At 40.6% G+C, this 19,225-nt stretch overlaps 5 protein-coding genes across 5 annotated transcripts; 1 reads left to right on the forward strand and 4 right to left on the reverse strand.

Moving 5' to 3' along the window:
• Positions 1–6,020: 6,020 nt before the first annotated feature.
• On the forward strand, positions 6,021–6,761 carry KY384_000715 (uncharacterized protein; the record flags this gene model as incomplete). Its single annotated transcript, XM_044809249.1, has 2 exons — positions 6,021–6,606; positions 6,733–6,761. The coding sequence occupies 2 exons, from the start codon at positions 6,021–6,023 to the stop codon at positions 6,759–6,761; spliced, it is 615 nt and encodes a 204-aa protein (XP_044665236.1).
• Positions 6,762–8,340: 1,579 nt separating this feature from the next.
• KY384_000716 (uncharacterized protein) lies at positions 8,341–9,621 on the reverse strand (the record flags this gene model as incomplete). The annotated part of the gene is made up of 2 exons (XM_044809250.1): positions 8,341–9,131; positions 9,207–9,621. 2 exons carry the CDS (start codon positions 9,619–9,621, stop codon positions 8,341–8,343), a joined length of 1,206 nt encoding a protein of 401 aa, XP_044665237.1.
• A 1,506-nt stretch (positions 9,622–11,127) lies between these two features.
• KY384_000717 (uncharacterized protein) lies at positions 11,128–13,085 on the reverse strand (the record flags this gene model as incomplete). The annotated part of the gene is made up of 4 exons (XM_044809251.1): positions 11,128–11,635; positions 11,684–12,457; positions 12,513–12,825; positions 13,001–13,085. 4 exons carry the CDS (start codon positions 13,083–13,085, stop codon positions 11,128–11,130), a joined length of 1,680 nt encoding a protein of 559 aa, XP_044665238.1.
• Positions 13,086–13,503: 418 nt separating this feature from the next.
• On the reverse strand, positions 13,504–15,394 carry KY384_000718 (uncharacterized protein; the record flags this gene model as incomplete). The annotated part of the gene is made up of 2 exons (XM_044809252.1): positions 13,504–15,239; positions 15,292–15,394. 2 exons carry the CDS (start codon positions 15,392–15,394, stop codon positions 13,504–13,506), a joined length of 1,839 nt encoding a protein of 612 aa, XP_044665239.1.
• Positions 15,395–16,751: 1,357 nt separating this feature from the next.
• KY384_000719 (uncharacterized protein) lies at positions 16,752–17,702 on the reverse strand (the record flags this gene model as incomplete). Its single annotated transcript, XM_044809253.1, has 1 exon — positions 16,752–17,702. The coding sequence occupies one exon, from the start codon at positions 17,700–17,702 to the stop codon at positions 16,752–16,754; it is 951 nt and encodes a 316-aa protein (XP_044665240.1).
• Positions 17,703–19,225: the final 1,523 nt, after the last annotated feature.

A 19,225-nucleotide genomic window follows, 5' to 3' on the forward strand; every position in this document is an offset into this window, starting at 1 on the left:
TTTAAGTATAGAAACTAACTATTAATAATTAATAAGTTAGACGTAAAATTAGCTTTAATATAAGAAAAAGAAAAAAGTTAAAAGCTAGAAACTTTAATATCTTAAGTAAATAAAATGCTTTATAATAATAAAAAAGTTATAATTATAATTAATACTTAAAAAAAAGAAGTTAATTAATAATTAAAAATAGCGCTTTAGAACTTTACTAGAGTTTAAGCTATCTATAAGCTATATTGTAATAATATAAATAATATATTATACTAAGTTAAGGTTTTAAAGAAAAAGGTATAACGCTTTAAAGCTAATATAAAGAAAGTTATATTTATATTTAATAAAAATTATAATTTAAAGCTTAATAAGGAAAACAATTTTATACCCTAATAAGTAACCTATAGAATAAATATATATTTATATACTAAAAATATATTTATTTTAAGTAATAATAAATATTATTTTAACTTAAATAAATTTAAAAAAATAATTAATTATAAATAATATAAAGTTTAGTAATTATAATACTTTTTTAAACTTTCTTATAGCGCAATACTATATCCTTTTAAATACTATAAAATTAATTTTATTTGCAATTATTATAAAAAACTAGTATTTAATATTATTAAAACTTATATATTTATTAGTATAGTAAGCCTTTATTTTGTTATTAATAAAATATAATAAAACCTAGATAATATATTTAAAGAAACTAATAAAATAATTAAAGCCAATACTTTACTATATAACCCTAAGTTTTTAATAGGCTTAAATAGAAATAAAAATAAGACTTTTAATAAATTTTATACTTACTTTACTATTGCTATTATTCCCTTTAAGTTTAATAATCTTTTTAAGGTTTAAAACCTAAAGCAAACTATTATAAGAAAGCTTTATTATAAGCTAGTAAATAGTATAATAACTAATAATTACTATAAATATATAAAATGGTATAAATATTATAATATTAAAATATAATAAATTAATAATAATTTTAACAGTAAATCTAATAAAAAAAAAGCTTATTTTGCTTTACGTTTAAAAGTATTAATACTTTAAAGTTTAATATAATTTTAAATATAAATATATATTATTTTTAAACTATAATTTAATAACTAAATAAAGAAAAACACTATTAAAAGTATAGGAAAGTAGGATATATTATAAAAAATAAAAATATACTTTATAAAAAAGATAAATAGCTTACTAACAAAAAAGTAGCTATATAATTAAAATTAGTTGAAATTATTAAATTTAATATAAATTATAAAGAATTATTAAACTAAATACTTTTAAGAAAAAATACCTTTAAAAGCTAAAACAAATATAAAAAAAAATTAAGGAACTAGAATAATAAATAGAATTATAAAGCAAGCTAGCTACTATTAAATTTTCTTTTAGTTATATTAACCCTAATTAACTTTTATAATATAGTTAATAGTTTAATTTTTAAAAAAAACTCTTTATAAAAATAAATAGTACTTTAATTAAATACTTAACTAATATTAAAGTATTTACTTTAAGTTTTATAAACCTTATATTAGTTAAAAGATATAAGCTAAATATTATACTTTTAGTAAAGCTTTATAAATTTAAGCTAACTAATAATAAGTTAGCACTAAATATTACTTATATAGCCTATATAATATTCTAGTTAAAAGATTACTTAAATAAAGTATAGTATATAATAATAATTTTAAAGAACTTTAATATAATCTTAAGTATATTATAGCTAAAATTATATAACTTAGATATTAAGTTTTCTACTTAATATTTAATATTTAATTCCAATTATTATATATTGTATTATTTAAAGTATTATAGATTAGTAATAATATTAAGTAAAAAATATACTTAGGATATAAAGAATACTATATAATATAATATTATAGAAATCTTAATTAATACTTTTATTAAGATATTTATAAACTTTAAGAATAAAGTTATAGCTATATAGCCTAAGTACTTTAAGCAGTTAGATATTAATAAGAAGATATATACTATATTTACTATTAATATAATAGCTATTACTATTAAAAATTATAAAAAGTTTTTTAATAAAATTAAAAAAACTTTTTAACTAAAAAGGAATTATAAAATTAAATACTAGCTAAGTATTATAATTAGCTAGAAGTTTAAAATCCAAAGGAAGCTAATAAATTATCTTTATAATAATTAGTAAATTATTATATTAACTAAAAAAAAAGTAGTATTTCCTTTTAAAAAGGTATATAATATATTTTAAAAGCAAGTATTAATTATAAAAAAGTATATAAATAATATATTAAGTAAAAGCTATATTCGCCTAAGTATTTTTTTATATACTATATTAATAGTAATTATAAAAAAACCTAATAATAGTTTATATATATATATATTAATTATTAAGTATTAAATATTTTAATAATAAAAAATCGCAACGCTTTACTACTAATTAGGGAGACTTTAATAAAGCTATATTAAGTTAAAGTTTTTATAAAGTTTAATATAATTGCTATATTTAATAAGATTTAAGATAAAGAAAGCTATAAGGAAAAAACTACTTTCTTTATAAGATATAGTCTTTATAAATATAATATTATACTATTTAGCTTATATAATACTTTAAGTATATTTTAAACTTTAATTAATAATATTCTTTAAGAATACTTTAATAGGTTCTATATAATATATTTAAATAATATTTTAATTTATAGTAATAATAAATAAAAGTATATTAAATATATTAAAGCGATTCTCGTAAAGCTATATACTATATACTTGTTTTTAGATATAGATAAATATAAGTTTTATATAATAGAAATTAAGTATTTAAGCTTAATTATTATAACTAAAAAATTATATATAAACCTTAAGAAAGTAAAAGCAATCTTAAGGTAAAAAACTCCTAAATATATAAAGGATATATAAGTATTTTTAAATTTTAAAAACTTCTATTATTGCTTTATATTTAGCTATTCTAAAGTCGCGACGCTTTTAATAATTTTAATAAAGTTATTATAATAGAAAGATTTTAAGTATTTATAGTTTTTAGACAAGTTAGAATAAAAGGCTTTTAAAGACTTAAAATATACTTTTACTATAATACCTATTTTTATATACTTTAACCTTAATAATAAGTTATAGCTTAAAATAAATACTTTTACTGTATAATAATAATAGTTTTATTATAAAAAAACAATATTAAAGTTTTATAACTAATTATATTTTTATTAAAAAAGATAACTTTATAAAAATATAATTATAAAATTTATAATAAAAAACTTTTAGCTATTATAAAAGTATTTAAAAAATAGTATTTAAAGTTAGCTAGTATGCTAATTAAAAATCCTATTAATATAGTTACTAATTATAAAGATTTAAAATACTTTATAATAATAAAGTAACTAAATTGTAAATAGGTATAATAAGCTAAGTTTTTTTCTAAATTCAACTTCTAAATTATTTATAAACTAAGTAAGTAAAGTATAAAGCCTAATAGCCTAATATACTAATAAACAATATTAATAAAAGGTATTAGTATTAAAACTAAGTTATTATTAAGTATAAATAAGTAAACTTTAAATTAAAAATTAACTTAGTATACTTTTTATTAAATAAATTAAAAGAAATAATTATAGATTTAGCTATACTAATATATTACTTAGGTAAAAAAAAAATTAAAAAAGGGTAAAGAGTTATTAGAAGATTTATAACCTAATAAGTTTAAATTAACTATAGGTAATAAAAAGTTAAAGAAAATTTATTACTTAGAGCTAGGGGTAAAACGCTTAGTAAAGAGTTTTAAAAAGAATTATTAAGTAAGGAACTTACTTTATTTAGAAAAGAGTTAGTATATTAGATTTATAATATATATATATATTAAATAAAATAGTTTAAGTAATTATATATATAAAATAAACTAATATTTATTAAATACCTTTAAATTTAAAAAAAACTAAATTATTAAAACTTAAGTTAAAATTTTATAAAATTAAAAATTATTTATTATATATTAATAGCCAACTTTTCTTATTAGATAATAAAAAGTATTTTTATATTTATATTATAAAATAAGCTTATAATTTACTAGTAAGAAATTATTCTAGCAGAGCATTAATATATAACTATATAAGTAGAAAATACTATTAGCCTAAAATAATAAATACTATTATAAAGTTTATAAGAAGCTATTATATATATAATAGGTTAAAAAGTTGCTATAAAGGAAAATAAAAACTATTTAAACTATTGCTTATACTTAAGTATTATTAAATAAATATATTCATTAATTCTATTATTTTATTTCTAATATATATTTATTATAAATGCTTTTTTAAATATATTATAGTAATTATAAACTAATTATTTAAAAAATGTAAATTTTTTTTTAATTTAATTAAAGTTAAAGCTATTATATAAGTATTTATTAAATAGGTTTAATATAAAAAAAACTATTTATTAAATATTTTATTTAATAAAGGAATATAATTTATATTATATTTCTAAAAGTATTTATATAAAAAAATTAATATATAACTAAAGTTATTTTTAGTATTTTACCCTAAAATAAATAAATAAATTAAAAATATAAATATAGATTTAAAATAATATTTAAAAGTTTATATTAGCTATAACTAAGATAACTAGGTAGACTTTTTGGTTATTGCTAAATTTAAAGCTAACTTAAATATTAATTATTTAATAGAATTATTGCTATTCTTAGCTATTAAAGGTTATTTACTTTATTTAGGCTTAAAAGCTTTAAAAAAGATATTTAATAATATATTACATTTATAAAGAAATAAAGTTAGAGCAGCGGACTAGCTAGTATATAAGTTAAATAAAATATATAAATACTTATAAGAAAAGCTAAAATAAGTTTAAGTAATATAAGAAAAATATACTAATTATTACTACTAATTATACTTAGAGTTTAAAGTTAATAATAAAATAATATTAAATACTTAAAATATTAAAATAATAAGACTATTATTAATATTAAACTATAAAAACTTAAGTTTATTTAAAATTATTTAAGTTATTAATAATATAATATATAAGTTAGAACTTCTATAGTTAATAGAAAATGTTTTCTTAGTATTTTACTTATAATTATTTTACTTAAATTGCTATAATTTTCTACTTAGTTAAGTTATACTATTTCTACTATTAGTTTTTATAGGTAAAAAGTTTAAAAATAATAAAGTATTAGAAGTAGTTAACTCTTATATTAATTAGTATATAAACAACTTTATTATTAAAGGAAAAAGCTATTTATAATACTATATTTGCTACTATAAATATTTAGAATAAAATATAAACCTAGAATAGTAAATATAAATAAATACTATTAACTATTTATAGTTTATAGCTAATTTTTATTATAAATATCTAGAAAAAGCTAGACTATATAATTTATTTAAAGTTTTAAAAGATTAAAGCTTTATATTTGCTAAGTTATTAATTAACTATAATAGCTATAGGTCCTAATTTATAAGCTATACTATTAAATTCACTTACTTAAGGAAGTATTTTATATATTATAGTTAATATACTAAGTTATAAGTAATAAATAGCTTAATAGAGCTTACTTCTAGAAAAGGGGGTTATATAATAGCTTTAGGCCTAGCTTAGCGTAGGTATTCGCTTAGAGCAGGCGCTAAGCCCAATTAGGCTTAGCAAATATACTTATCTATATTTTTGTCTAATTCTTAGATAGACTTCTACTTATAATTAGAATTCTATTAATCTTCCAAACTACTGTTCTAAGACCCTGACAGAAAACAGGGAATTGCCCCCTCTTTATACTTGGATTTGGGAGAAAAGTGGCTATGGTGGCTGAAGCCACTCGGCAAAATCTCGGGAGTTGAAGCCGGGTAGCCACTGCTCCAAATTCTCGCAAATACGTCATGAGAAGCTTCTTGCTCAATTGTCATTACCAATATTCATTGCTCTAAGTCATTGTTATCCTTCAATACCCATGCTGCACCTACTACCATAGATATTCAGTCACTGCTCCCAATTCTACCACAAGCGTCTCCCGCAACATGCCTCCTACCAATCTCCCACTCCTTCGCTCTCTTCGCCAGACCACCTCTCTCACCAAACGCACACCTCGATCCCTCCCTTCACTACTACGATTTCGTCTTCCCATGACTTCTACCAACAACGCCTACAAAACACAACCCTTCAGCACCACCCCCACACCTCTCGCAGGACCAGGCGACTACGGTTCCGGCGCCGGCGACCCCAAAGGCGAGCGACCGCAGGAACAAGGCCCAAACCCCACAACCGCCACGCACGAACACCCGGGACCTCCCTCCCCCGCCGACAAATCCTCCACCTCCTCTTCATCCACACAATCTGGCGGCGGAGAAGCCCAATCCGGCGGCTCCACAGGCGCTCCCGGAGACTCAGGAGGCAAAGTATCCTCTGGCGGTGGGGAGGGTGGCGAAGGAACGAAGAAAAGCGGAGCAAAGCCGAAGATATCAGAGCACGATATCTCACAGCAGCAGGACCGGGTGGAGAGCGAGGAGGTGAAGAGGCATAATGAGGAGATGGAACAACGACATGATAGGGCTACCGAGGGGAGTGGGGATAAGGAGGATAAAGTTGATCAGGGGTTTTGGAAGGGTGAGTGCCTTTTCTTTGGAGTTTGTTGACAAGGGAGGGGGGCCGAGGGAGAGGGGGTGGGAGGGGTGAAAGGGCGAACTGAAGCAAGGAGCTATTTGACAGTTTTGCTAATATGTTCGTGTACAGGACAAGGTGGAGCTGATCGGCAGCCATGATTCTGGGTCTTGAGGGTGGATTGCCAGGATAGGCGAGAAGGCAATGGACATCGTCCCCCTACGAGCTAGGAGGCATCGTAGACGGCATCGTATACGAAGGCGTTGGCGAAAAGTAAAATTATGAAGTCGAACATGAAGTTTGAAACGCATTAGCATGCATAGCACAGGCATCTCAAACCCTCCCTCTCTGGTTTCCCTCCCACTGGGAACCAGCACGCACTGTATATCCGCTATTTTTCTTATTGACAATGATTCTCTCACCTATCTCACACCACCCCATCTCACTCCCAACCATCCAACCCACCCCCTTATACTCAAGCCGTCTACTCTCCTTTCCCTCCCCCTTCCCTTCCCTTCCCTCCCTTCCACCATCATTCCCTCCAACCTCTCTTACTTCCACCAACCTCTTCACCCTTCCTACCGCATTCCTGCCCCATCGATCCCACCAAAACCCCCATCCCCCCACCCAATCAGGATTGAAGCTCTCACTTCCTTCCCCTCCCCCACGCAAGCGCCGCCGACGTAGACACTACTCCCACCGCTCCCACCACAGGGTCAGGAGGTCGAGCAGAAGCGATATACATCACCGCTTAGAGAGCACAAGCATATTGACGGGCGATGAGAGTGTGCAGATGGCGGTGATGGATGCCGTGAGTGCTTGCGGCGGTAACGGATGGTGGTTATCTGGCGAGGGCCTTTGGGCTTGGGCTGCGATGACGGGGATGTGGGTGAGTAAGATGGCGGTGAGGTGGAGTGGGGACGAGGAGGGAGGATGGCCTGACGGTAGGGACGAGGGCGGGGGCAAGGGCGGGGGCGGGGATGAACAGAGGGAGGGTTAGGGAGGTATTACTTCCATGATGGGTATGGTATGGTATAGAGCGGGAATAGAGCGGCCTGCTGCTTTGAGGTGGGGAGTTGGGATTTATCGTATATGAGAGACGGTGAAGCGCGATTAGGAGCGAACAGTGCGGTGCTGTCCTTGTGAGTGGTATGACAGAAAGATGGTTGGAGGTGGAGTGGTGTAGAAGCAAGAGGAGGTACGTGGCAGAGTAAGCCATTCATATAACGCGGGGAAAGAACAGCAATCCGAGTATTTGTCGCGACAATAGGATTTCACATACAATATCAGGTAAGGAAGTTGGAGAACAGAGAGTAGACTGGGTGTTTCGTGTTTCATGGTTCTCGACGATAGGAACTACCAAAACCGGGAATTGGTCACGTGGCGAGACGACTCTCGTGACGCTTGGCAGTAGACTCGGAAAAACCAGACCTTGACTGCGAACGGGGATGATGATTTTTGAAAGGACTGGAGGGGTATTAGGAAGGCACTTGGTATCTGTATAGAGAGTAAGTGGGCCTTCTTCATTGCGACCATGACTTGACTCACCATCAGCGAATGCCGAGACATAGCTAGCACACGCCGAAGATAAATAAAGTTCCCTCCCTGGTATATCATACACATACCCATGAAAATCATACAAAAGGAGGGTATCAAACAGTATGCTCCTATATATGCCATAAGCTTACCTTTCCTGTTCCATTACCGCATCATTAGCACGTCTCTTCGTTCAATTTTGGCTCAATGACCGTTGACTTGTCCGTTAGCAGCGACACCATTGGTCGTTGCCCCGTTGACATGGGATTCACCATTGGTTTGATGCATGAAATGCAAGTTTACAGCTGTCTTAGCTTGTCGTCCCTCCAGCACGGCTTCAACATTCTCCATAACCAACCGCTCGAAGCCGTTGTTTGTCTCCAGACTTGCGCCGCCGGTATGACACGTCAGCTGGACCTGTCGATCCATCTTCCGCAGTCTAGGGTTGACGTTGGGCTCGTTCTCATGAACATCCAGAGCTGCAGCACTAATATGGCCTGATTCGATAGCATCAGCAAGTGCTTCTTCTTGGACGAGCGATCCCCGAGCAATGTTGACCAGTCGTGCACCGTCAGGTAGACGAGCAAGTGTGTCGGGCGTTATAATAGGCTTACCTCCCGGCGTGGCGAGAAGCAGAGCGTCGCAATGAGGTAGCATGTCATTCAAACTCGGGTAGAACGTAGCGGACACTTCTTGCTCTTGTGAGGGCTTCTGAACGAGATCGGTATAGAGAATGTCCATATTGAAAGCTGCACGCACTTTCCTTGCGATTGCAAAGCCGATGTTGCCCAAGCCTACTATCCCGAGTTTGTGCCCTTGCGGATTGCGGGCCTTCAAGGGTATGTCTGTGTGTGCTTCTTGCCACATTCTTGGGGAGCCAGAGCGAGCGGCAGTGGTGCTCCACATAAAAAAGGTGAAGACGGAGTATATATGCAAGAGGGCGGCATTGGCGACAGATTCGGTCGAGGCATGGGCGCCGTTGCAGTAGATGATCCCTGACAGAGTACCACCATGTTAGTCATGAATTGCAAGGAATCGTTCCTGGCGTCTCCTTTGGGATACGCTCGTACCTCGTTCAGCTAATGCCTGAGTGTCTACCCAGTCGAAGCCTGCTCCAGCGCAAGCCATGATCTTCATCCTACCAGGTAAATGTTGTATGACCTCGTCGTTCCACCGACCTATGTTGCCTGAACTCCAGAAGGGTTTCATAATCGCATCGAAATCACCCCATGTTCTATCTTTCAGTCTTTGTATGAAGGTACTGCGGAGGAGGTCCTCAGGATCTGGGTGAATGATGTCGAATTTGGACGCGATCCGGGCTTCGATATCCTGGTTGTAGCAGATGCTGTCGCCAAGGTGGAGGATTCTAAGCTTTGAGGGAGGCGATGACGAGCTGCCATTGCTGGTGGCGTGATTGGTGGAGCAGGAGTTGTGGTAGTATTCGCCATTGGTGGTTGGTGGAGAAGGTGAGGTTGATCCCATCATCATCCCGGCAAAATCAGTGCAGCCGACGATTTCCGAGACGCTCGACCGCATTGCAATTGAGAACAAAATGGCAGCACACGAGCAATTATATATGACTTTCTTATTAAATGCCTCGTTCCTTGTCTTGCCACAAACCTTTCCGTCGTAAGCATTAAGTTTGCCTTGTCCGATACGGACCAGTGCTGGATCGTGCGTGCCTGGAATTAATGTGACCCTTTACCCCAGGTTTTCCGGCTAGTGCTGATCTACGTTGGTCAATCTGCAGCTTGTCCTCGTGGTGTCACACGGCCATCATTGGGTGCACGAGCCTCATTGAGTAAGAGAATGACCGCAGGCTTGCAGGGAGGGGGCTCTGCATCACGGTAGCTGTGCCGTCATTCATGAAAATTTCGAGCAGTAAGGCTCGTCGGAGAACATCCAGAGTTCTGGGTCCAGACGTTCCTCCCAAGCCTAGCGATGTTTAGTAGAGGTAGCCTGGGTAGCCTGTAGCGGTAGACAAGCGGCCGTGCTTAAGTCGCGGATCTTGCACCGTCAGTGGCCGGAGCGGAAAAGAATCGCGTGCCCACAGAAGAGTCGGGTTGAGGGAGAGGATTCGGGCATGTAGAGGCCGAGCCTGAAGGTGGGGGAAAGAGAAGAGAGAAGATCAATGGAGGCAGGGGCGGCAGAGGCAGCAAGCAAGGCGGTGAGTAATGAACAATGGAAAAGAGAAAGGGGGATCTTGACAAAAACTGTGGAAAGCGCCGGGCGAACAAACACGAGGAGAATGATTCAGTATTAGCGATGGCTTTCGTCTAAGAAGTTAGTGAGCGTAAGAGAAATGCGAGAAAGGATTTCCCGTTTCTGTTGGCTAAATCTCCTAGCGGCCATAGCCTGAATCTCTGATCGAGATGGAGAGGAAGAGACCTAAGAATTCGGTGTGATCAGACCTCGAAGCTAGGTGTCTTTGCTTTACCTTTGCGAAAATGGTCATAGTATGTTTGACCAGTGTGAACCATCCGGCGAGCGTCCAGGCCATCGTGTGATCCGTGATCGTTGAACACGTCTCGGCCACTTATAGGCCCTCGGATCATCTTCTTCAGGAAAGGAGAAAAAAACAAGCCAGAAGCCTCGTCCGCAAAAAAGGGATTGATATGCGAAGCTTGCTTTTAAGGATAACGCGGGAGAATCACTGACTGGCAGAACTTATTTGGCGAGTCTTCGTCCAGACCTTCTGACATGATCTGCGAAGGGAAGACCGCGTTGGCTGTGCAGTAGTCACATACACCAGGGTACGTCTCAAGGTTAAAAACTAAAAAACTACGAACCAGCAACTTGATTGTCTCAAATATCCCCGGTACCCGCAGATTCTCGTGATCAGACTGCAGTGAATCTTTACTAATAAAAAACACCCTTTTCTCCTTCTTGCACCTACATACGTCTGCAGACTGCTGTTGTCCCTGCTTTCTGGCGCACCAGACATATTTCCCCTTTCGTTTCCCAACAACGCATGTCTCGCCGCCTGTTTGTCTACAACTCCTCCTTGACCTTATCGCTTGCGCGTTGTTTCGCCTCTCCAGCACGGTGTGTAGCCGTTGTGCCAGCCTCTTTCACTGCATCGCCTCCTTTGACTCCTTCCTTGCGACCGCTGGCTGCACCAATCTTCAGCTGGTTGAGCACCCATTGTGCACTGCCCGAAAGGCTTGACCAGAGGGAGCCACCGGGTGAATTGGTACCATAGCGGAAGTACTGTGCATTTTTGCGAGCGAGGGCCTTGAGTTCATTGGTCTTCGTGCCTTGATATGTCTTGATACCATATGAGTCAAGGTATGCCTTGAGTTCCGAATCAGTCCAGGTGTCAAACGTAGTGTCTTTTGCGGTGGCGGTGGATGCTGCGAGGTAAGAGGTCACCGAAGCATAGTTGCTGCCTCCAGATTTGGAAGCGCTTGAGTAGCTATCCTGTGCAGCTTTGACCAAGTCTTCGCGAGAGGCACTTGACTTCTTGGCTGCCTTGTTCTTCTGGTTGGAGAGGTAGCCCCTGTAAAATATCAGCCTGTTATGCTATAGATTTGGAGTATTGTCTTACTTAAGATTGTCAACGGTCCATGTATCAAAAGTCCAAGCAGAAAACCCGGTAGCAGCCTTGTGCTTGTTGAGACGTACTTGCTTAACAAGCTCGTCTTTTTTACCCGATTGTGGGGCAGGGACACCGCGAGCGTCCAAGAACGCCTTGAGGCGACTGTCACTCCATGTGCCTATAGCCTGATTGAATGCGTCCTCAGACTTCAACTGGGCGTCTTCGGTGACTGAAGAGCCTTCGTTCTTTGCGTTGGATGTTGCTGCGCCAAATGCGCTTGAGACAGAAGACGCAGGGTTATCTCCAACCAATTGAGAGCGATGCTTACGAGCGAGAGCGATCAGCTCATTTCGCTTGGAGCCCTGGGGCACCTTGATACCATTTTTGTCCGCCCATTCTTTAATTTGACTATCACTCCACGAATCGAGAAGGGCATCACTCAAGCTTTCCTTAGCGGCTGTAGCAGACGAAGAAGCAGAAGCTGCTGCCTCTGACAGTGTCAAGCTTGCGAGACGTGAATTGCGGCGAACAGACGCAACCAGTTTATCACGAGTGCTAGGTTGCGGGACAGGGACGCCGCGAGCGTCGAGAAACTCCTTCAAATCAGAGTCTGACCATGATTCGTAGAGCCAGCTTCCGGGATAAGCGGAGTACTCGTTGAGCTTCTTCGCGGTGCTGGCGTAATTCTGACGCGCTGTTGCCAACAAAGTATCCCGTCTCCGGGGTTGTGGTGCAGGGATACCATTCTTGTCAAGGAATGATTTCAATTGTGACTCGGTCCAGCTGCACGCTCAACTTAGCACACGATTTGGTTGAACAAGGGTGGTGGAGAACTAACCTATCAAAAATCCAATTTTGAACACTTCCGTACGCGTTGGAGGCTGAATCTGCGGATTCAGTCCAGTACCCTTTGACCTGTTTGACAAGCCCATCTTTATTCTTATCAGAGACCTTCTGGGTCTGGACACCCTTCTGTTTCAAGTAGGTCTGCAGCTGTGGCGCTGACCAGTCGTTGTATGGTTGCGCAATCTTGGCGTTCCAATTTTGCTTGACCGTGTTCTGTAAATCTTTGCGATCTGCAGGTTTTGGATAAGGAATGTTGTGGTCAGACAGCCAACGCTCGAGTTCAGTTTCGTGCCATTTGTTGTAGACTAAGTGAATGTAAAGTCAGCATCAGGAAGTGATAGCGATCATGAACCATATGCAGTTGCAAGTCCCCATGCGATGAGTTTTGGACTGGTCGTCATGAATGCATCATATTCAGAATCCTCGTCATCGATGATGATGTGGTCGCTCGAGCAGGTGATGAGGGATTTGGAGACTCACCAGCCTTGGTGCCAAACCAGCTGCTTGCCACTGTACTCTCCGCCGCCAAAGCGAGCAGCAGAGCTGATGACCATGCGACCTTCATTTTCAACAGTTTCTTGATATATCAGCCTGATGTGCTCACTGATTAGCCGTTGATCACCGCAAACAGAGGTGATGAGGTCTTACGAAAAGTTATTGTCGGGAGGGAAAAGGGACGGTAAACAGGCTGGTCGGCAGGGGGTACTCTATTATTATGACGTATCTTTTAGGCGCCACAGCAAAATGACACCATTATTCCGTACACGTTGCGCGATCTGCGATCTAGGTCTGTATTGAGGATGACGGATACTGAATTCTACACTCTATATAGAGATGTTACGATGCACAGCCGATCATGCATTGAATAGTGTGTTGCAGTCGCTTTGTGAATGTTGTAGCCCTGTGAATTGTTCTCCCATTTGAGTTTTGCGGGGATGTTGCCCCAGCCACAGGCCATCAAAACTTCCAAGGTACACCTTGACTCAAGCATACACGCCTCTAGGGAACGCTGCTCCTGGCAGTTTTCTTCGAACCAGGTTGTGCTCTGCAAAGCTCAACACAAGCGGCGCATCTTTCGCTCCTGAGCCATCCACCCCGTACACGGTCCTACCATTATTTGTTGCCCCTTTTTTCTGTATAGCATTGGCAAGCTCTTTCCCATCAAGTACCTTACCTCCATCGATCCTTGCCACGACGTCTTGTAGTGCTTTGGCGGTGCAAAGGTTGCTATCTTCAATCACGATAACGGGTCGCGCAAACCAGAGCATGAGTGCAAATACCAAAACATGTACTCCAGCAACGACTGCCAGCAGCGTAATGGCATACGGCCAATGAATTGAGAGATGATAGCCGAGTATTGGTAGGTTGCCGGGGACTTCTATACGGCCGTTGCGCGGGGCCATGTTCGCAATACTGCCAATGGCAAACTGAGCGACCATCGCGCCAAACCCCTGCGCATCGACACCCTCAGTCTCCCAGGGCGACCCCCATGGATAGATTTGGTACGAATGCCAGTCCTTCTTGTCTGGGTCCACAGGAGTCGAGTAACGGCCGTTAAGCGCAATCGATGCTATGGCTTGTCTCGCCACTTCGTTCGTGACATTGTGGGCTTCGTCTTTGGGGTTTGAGACTTCGGTCATGGTGATGGGACAAGCGAAGATCTGTTCGGGCCTGTTGCCGCTCAGAGGACCCAGAGATCGGACCGCGTACATCCAAAGACAGCGATCACCACAGGCCTGTTCCGTCTCATCTTGAGGTGTTTCTGTACCGTTATAGATGAACGTTGTGGAATCGTATGCCGAATACGATTTCGGGACTAAGATGTGGTTGTGGTAGGTGTCGTTGTGGAAGTTGTACAGCCACACAGAATCACCACCATCCGGACTATCTATGACTGGTATATTGCCCCCGTCTCGGTCGTATAGGTAACAGATTCCTTGTGAGGCCCTGATGATTCGCTTGGTGAGGTAAGGATACGCGGTGGTGTTGTCTGCTGGGTTGTAATCTGAAAAACGATACGCAAATTCTGTATTATCCCTCTTCTCGAAATATTGGCATAGCTGATCGCCATCTAGAATATCACCATCGTTGGCGTATGTGCATTCTTGGTTTCTAGGATCAAAATCCCGACTGAGGACGCCATATGAATGCGCACGATTCATGGAGGTTTCTGCGCTATCCGGACAAGTCGTACCATTGGAATAGCAATCAAGCTTCGGAGTCTGTACTTTGCCATCGACAGTGTACGTGCCTGTAGTATTCGTGCCGCTGTCCATAGAATATGTCAAACTTATCACGGCAACCCCAGCCTGAGCGGTAATGTTCAGCAATATCCAAAGGAGGCAGCAGAGGAAAACAAGGGGCTTTTTGTAAGATTCAAGTAGCAAGGTCCCCACTCTTGGGAGGCTATCCGATCCGAGAATGAGGTCTGTCTCGCGCACGGTGAAGGGGTGGTCGGCTAGGATCCTCCACCTCAGGGTTTTAGCCATCTCCTTAAGGGCATCGAAAAAGTTGAGACCAAGTGCGAGGGTAAGGACTGTCATGATGGTATTGAAGGCAATCTTCGCTTGATGGCTGATGTTGCCGTGCTGCTGAAAGGCTTTTAACGCAACGACAGTCGCAACAACAAGGATAATTGTCATCGCTAGACGCCATCCTTGTTCGATGGCCAGCTGTGCTGTCTGCTTCGTTGGATTGAACAACTTTGATACATTAGGGTCTAGATGATATTAGAAAACCTGCGAATACGACGGCCAAAGCGCGTAACCTACCTGCCGGCTCATGTTGAGCTGCACGATCTTTGAGCTCGAATTCTTCAGAGTCTCTCCCAGGTTCAGCGCCTTGCGAGACGAGTCTTTCGGTATCGGCAGCCATGGCTGGCACTCAGGTTGGTGCCAGCAGTCACGAATTGATCGCTGCATATCATGTCCTGGGACTGCCCCCTCTTTATGAGTGCAACTCGGCACTTCAAGAGATGTCATCCTTGACGACATCCTGAGCCGATGCTCATATCCCGGCTTTCAGGTACACACGAGCCTTAGAATGACTTAGCGCTTACGCACGACTGTTAACCCATGTCTTAGGGGTAATTTCAGCCAATGCCTACCTGGCCTTTTCGTGGCATGGCTACAGCTGAAACAGGCTGCAGTAAATCTGAAGCCTTTGTCTTCGAGGCAGGCTGTCATGGCAAAACATAAATAGTGGTGGTATGTGCCACGCGCCCTAAGCTGCCACCTGCCCCTTGTTGTAACGGAATTGAGGGCATCCGGGCCGAGCCAGGGGGCTTGGCAGCCATCAGATTCCAAGGCTGAGCTTAATCGTTAGCCTTCTGCCTGTCATCCTGAGCTTCGGATACAAAATTGCTGACCATCTTGTTCGTGTTTGCAGTCGTCTCATGGCTGAGCTCGACAGAATATGTACATTTTCTAAAAATAGCGGAGCTCTCGGCTATTTTGCTGGGTAAGTGGGTGCTTTTCCCCAGCCCTCAACGTGACGATTCGTCCAGGTCCATTGTCTGAGTTATGACTTGACGCTGATCATGTGGCAACAATCTCCGCCGCCCCGAGCCGTTCGCAACCTATACATGTCATCCTATTGTAGGAGAGTCTGACTTCCTCGCCTTTTCTGATTTACCGCCTGCAGAGGACCCACAGCGACTCTGTAAACCCTGGCTATCACTTCCTTTCAAATTCTGGTCATATCCTCAAAGGGCATAAGGCGCTGCTGCAGCCTTTTTCGAAGCCTTTTCTTCTTCAGGCGAAAGATGAAGTAATGCTGGTCTTGGCTCGGTGTTGACGGTATCACCGCCAAAGTTGGGTTCCTAAAGCCATTGAACCGTTGTTCTTCTAGTCCCACAAGACTTCCTTCATGTCGTCCAACAGCGACCTGAAAACGTTCTCGAGTGATCATCTCCGTTGCAACACGTAACGATCGAACCATTCCTCATAGTCATTAACATCAGCATCCTTCCATCTCGTCTCAGGTATCAGCCACCACGTCAATCCAGCACCTAACAAAGTACAAGCGAAATAGATCCAAAGCACATTTGCCAAGCCAATCTGCTCGGGCTGACTGAGATAATTGAATAGCAGGGCGGAAAAAATGGCACCGACTTTCCCCCTGCAGCGGAGATGCCGTGTCCAAAAGCTCGGACTCGTGTGGGGAACACCTCGGCGGGGATGATAAAGGTTGTGGAATTGGGTCCGAAGTTGAAGAAGAACTAAACACCCAGTTAATCCCCATTCTCTGCGTTCGAGTGCGTACGCAACATATGGTGACATACCTGTAAAATTCCCAAGCATACAAACTTGCCCGCTGTGCCAATGACATTATACCCGCCGGCAATGACAGCAAACATTAACGCACAGATCAAGAACCCCTGAAGCTGTATCCATCTCCTCCCAAGCTTCTCCACCAACGCAATCGTCACAAAGTATCCTGGCACATATCCCGCAATTGCAATGATCAGGTTCCCGATAACATTCCTCCTTAGCCTCTCATACTCGCTCTCCCCTTTCGTAAACCCGATCTCCCTCAAGATAATTGACTGATTCAAATTGACTCCATAGAACGCCACGTCCAACAAAAACCAGCAGCCCATCGTCCCCAATAACGTCTTCAAATGCCTCCAATCCTTCATATACTGCACAAAAACATCGAACCTTGCCCGTTCACCCTGGCGCTCGATCTCCGCCCTCGCAGCATCGATTTCCGCCTGCAATTCCCGTCCCTCAGAAACAATAACCTCCTTACTCCCCGTCCTCGCCTTCTTCCGTTGCTGCTGCTCACTCCGACTGCTCATCGAAAAGACACTCCCCACGCTATTCGGTCTTGGACTCCTCAGCTCCCTAGACTCCAAGAATTTCTTCCCCTCCGGCATCGTCAAGCGCGGCCACAGCGTCGCCAGCGCCGGAATCAGCGCAACGCCAATCTGCAACCGCCACACGGCGTCGAGCTGGCCATACTCGCCCCTCTCCCCGATCGCGCCCGAGAAACACGCGAGAACCACAAGACTAACCACACACCCCACCAGGTTCCCCCACCCCTGATTACTGAAGATCCAGCCCAGCATCTGCCCGCGGGACTTTAGATGTGAGCGTTCGGCGACGATGGAGGCGGAGATCGGATAGTCGCCCCCAATGCCGATGCCAAGGAGGACGCGCCAGAAGAAGACCCAGAGCATTTTGTGGGTGGGGGAGGTGAGGGAGTTGGGGAGGGAGATGCAGAGGATGAGGCCGAGAGTGCCGAGGACGAGTTCGTTGCCGTAGACGAAGCGCCGGCCGAAGATGTCGCCGAGGTAGCCGAAGGTGAGTTGGCCGAGGATGTTGCCGATATTGGCGGAGGAGTTGACGAAGCCTGGATGGTTGGGTCGAGTTAGAGGAGTTTTCTATCTCTATTGATGGGGGAAAGAAGGGAGGACAGGATTGAGATAGAGGAAATGGATCACGCACCACGCAGGAGAGGAGGATAGTGAGGTTTTCGGGGCCGAGAGGCAAGGCCGCCAAAGTACTCGTATTCCCAGATTGGCGAGACAAGGTTGATAATGAAGAGGTCGTAGGAGTCCAGGAAGAAGCCAATGCCGGTTACGGAGTAGAGCTGCAGGTCAGATTTGGACATGAAGGTCCACCATTTCCGTGACCGTGACTGTTGCTCTCGTCGCTGGTAGCGATCCTTTGGATCCAGTCAGTCTCGTTCGTCTGTCTAAAGTGGTACTTGTGGTGGAGCTTCATGGAGCTTACAAAAGACAGCGGATCTCCATGCTCATCAGTCCGCGTGTAGGCGTTCTCCTGCCAGAAGCCCATGGTCTTACCCCAGAAGTCTGATACTCAGACGACAGCAAGCATTGGTGAGAGAGGTGGTGTGGTGGTGTGCAAGATGTTTCTACCTTGCACATGGCGACCGGGGCCGCAAAGCGGTGTTTTGACGGCCAGCACATGGGCCTATGCAGGTACGAATGGTTACGTTAGCGTTACCCAATATCACTTAGAAATGTGGAGGGTGGCGTGCGGAGAGCGGATGGCCATTGGAGCGGAAATCCAAATGGCCGCGCTTGGAGCAAGAGCGCACGCCGTTGATGAAGAGATGGATCCCCGCCTGAGTCCGGAACGGCTGATCGATCCTGAAACATCTTTCAGGTGAGTTTCTTTATCTCTTTAGCTTGAGGTGACCTCGGTTATGAAACTTGTCTGAACACCTATCTCAGCTTGTATTTTCGCGTGAAGCAGTCTCATTGTGGGTAATCGCTTGCTCCTCCTCAACATGTTTGGTTCCATTTTGAGTCATTAGGTACTGCTATGCGCAGCTTTCAACTTCCTCGTGCTTCAGAAGAAAGAAGGACGGCACGCGACACTGTCTCCACTCTCCACATCAAGTACTCTAGCTCTCTCACTGTATAACAGGTAAGCATAAAGAGAGGGAGCAGCCGCCCACGTGTGCTGGTGCTTTGACATGATAGGTTCAGGCTGGTGATTTTCATGTCGATTTCGTGCTGTCAGAGTCTGCATCTGTTCCCGCTCTTCATCCTGCCGACCCGTCTCCGGGCCCCGGGAGTCCAATGAGAGTAGCCCTAATGATTAGGTTGGCGGCTATATGAAGTTATAGAGCAACGATCTGGCAGAAGATTGATCATCCGTATGGTAGAGATCGCTATACAGTATGATCATTGGGCTGTTGTTCCACGTGCGACTCACTATCGACCCTGAAATT

Source organism: Bacidia gigantensis (assembly GCF_019456465.1).
Source record: "Bacidia gigantensis strain McMullin 20006 chromosome Unknown contig_74, whole genome shotgun sequence".
Lineage (NCBI taxonomy): Eukaryota > Fungi > Ascomycota > Lecanoromycetes > Lecanorales > Ramalinaceae > Bacidia > Bacidia gigantensis.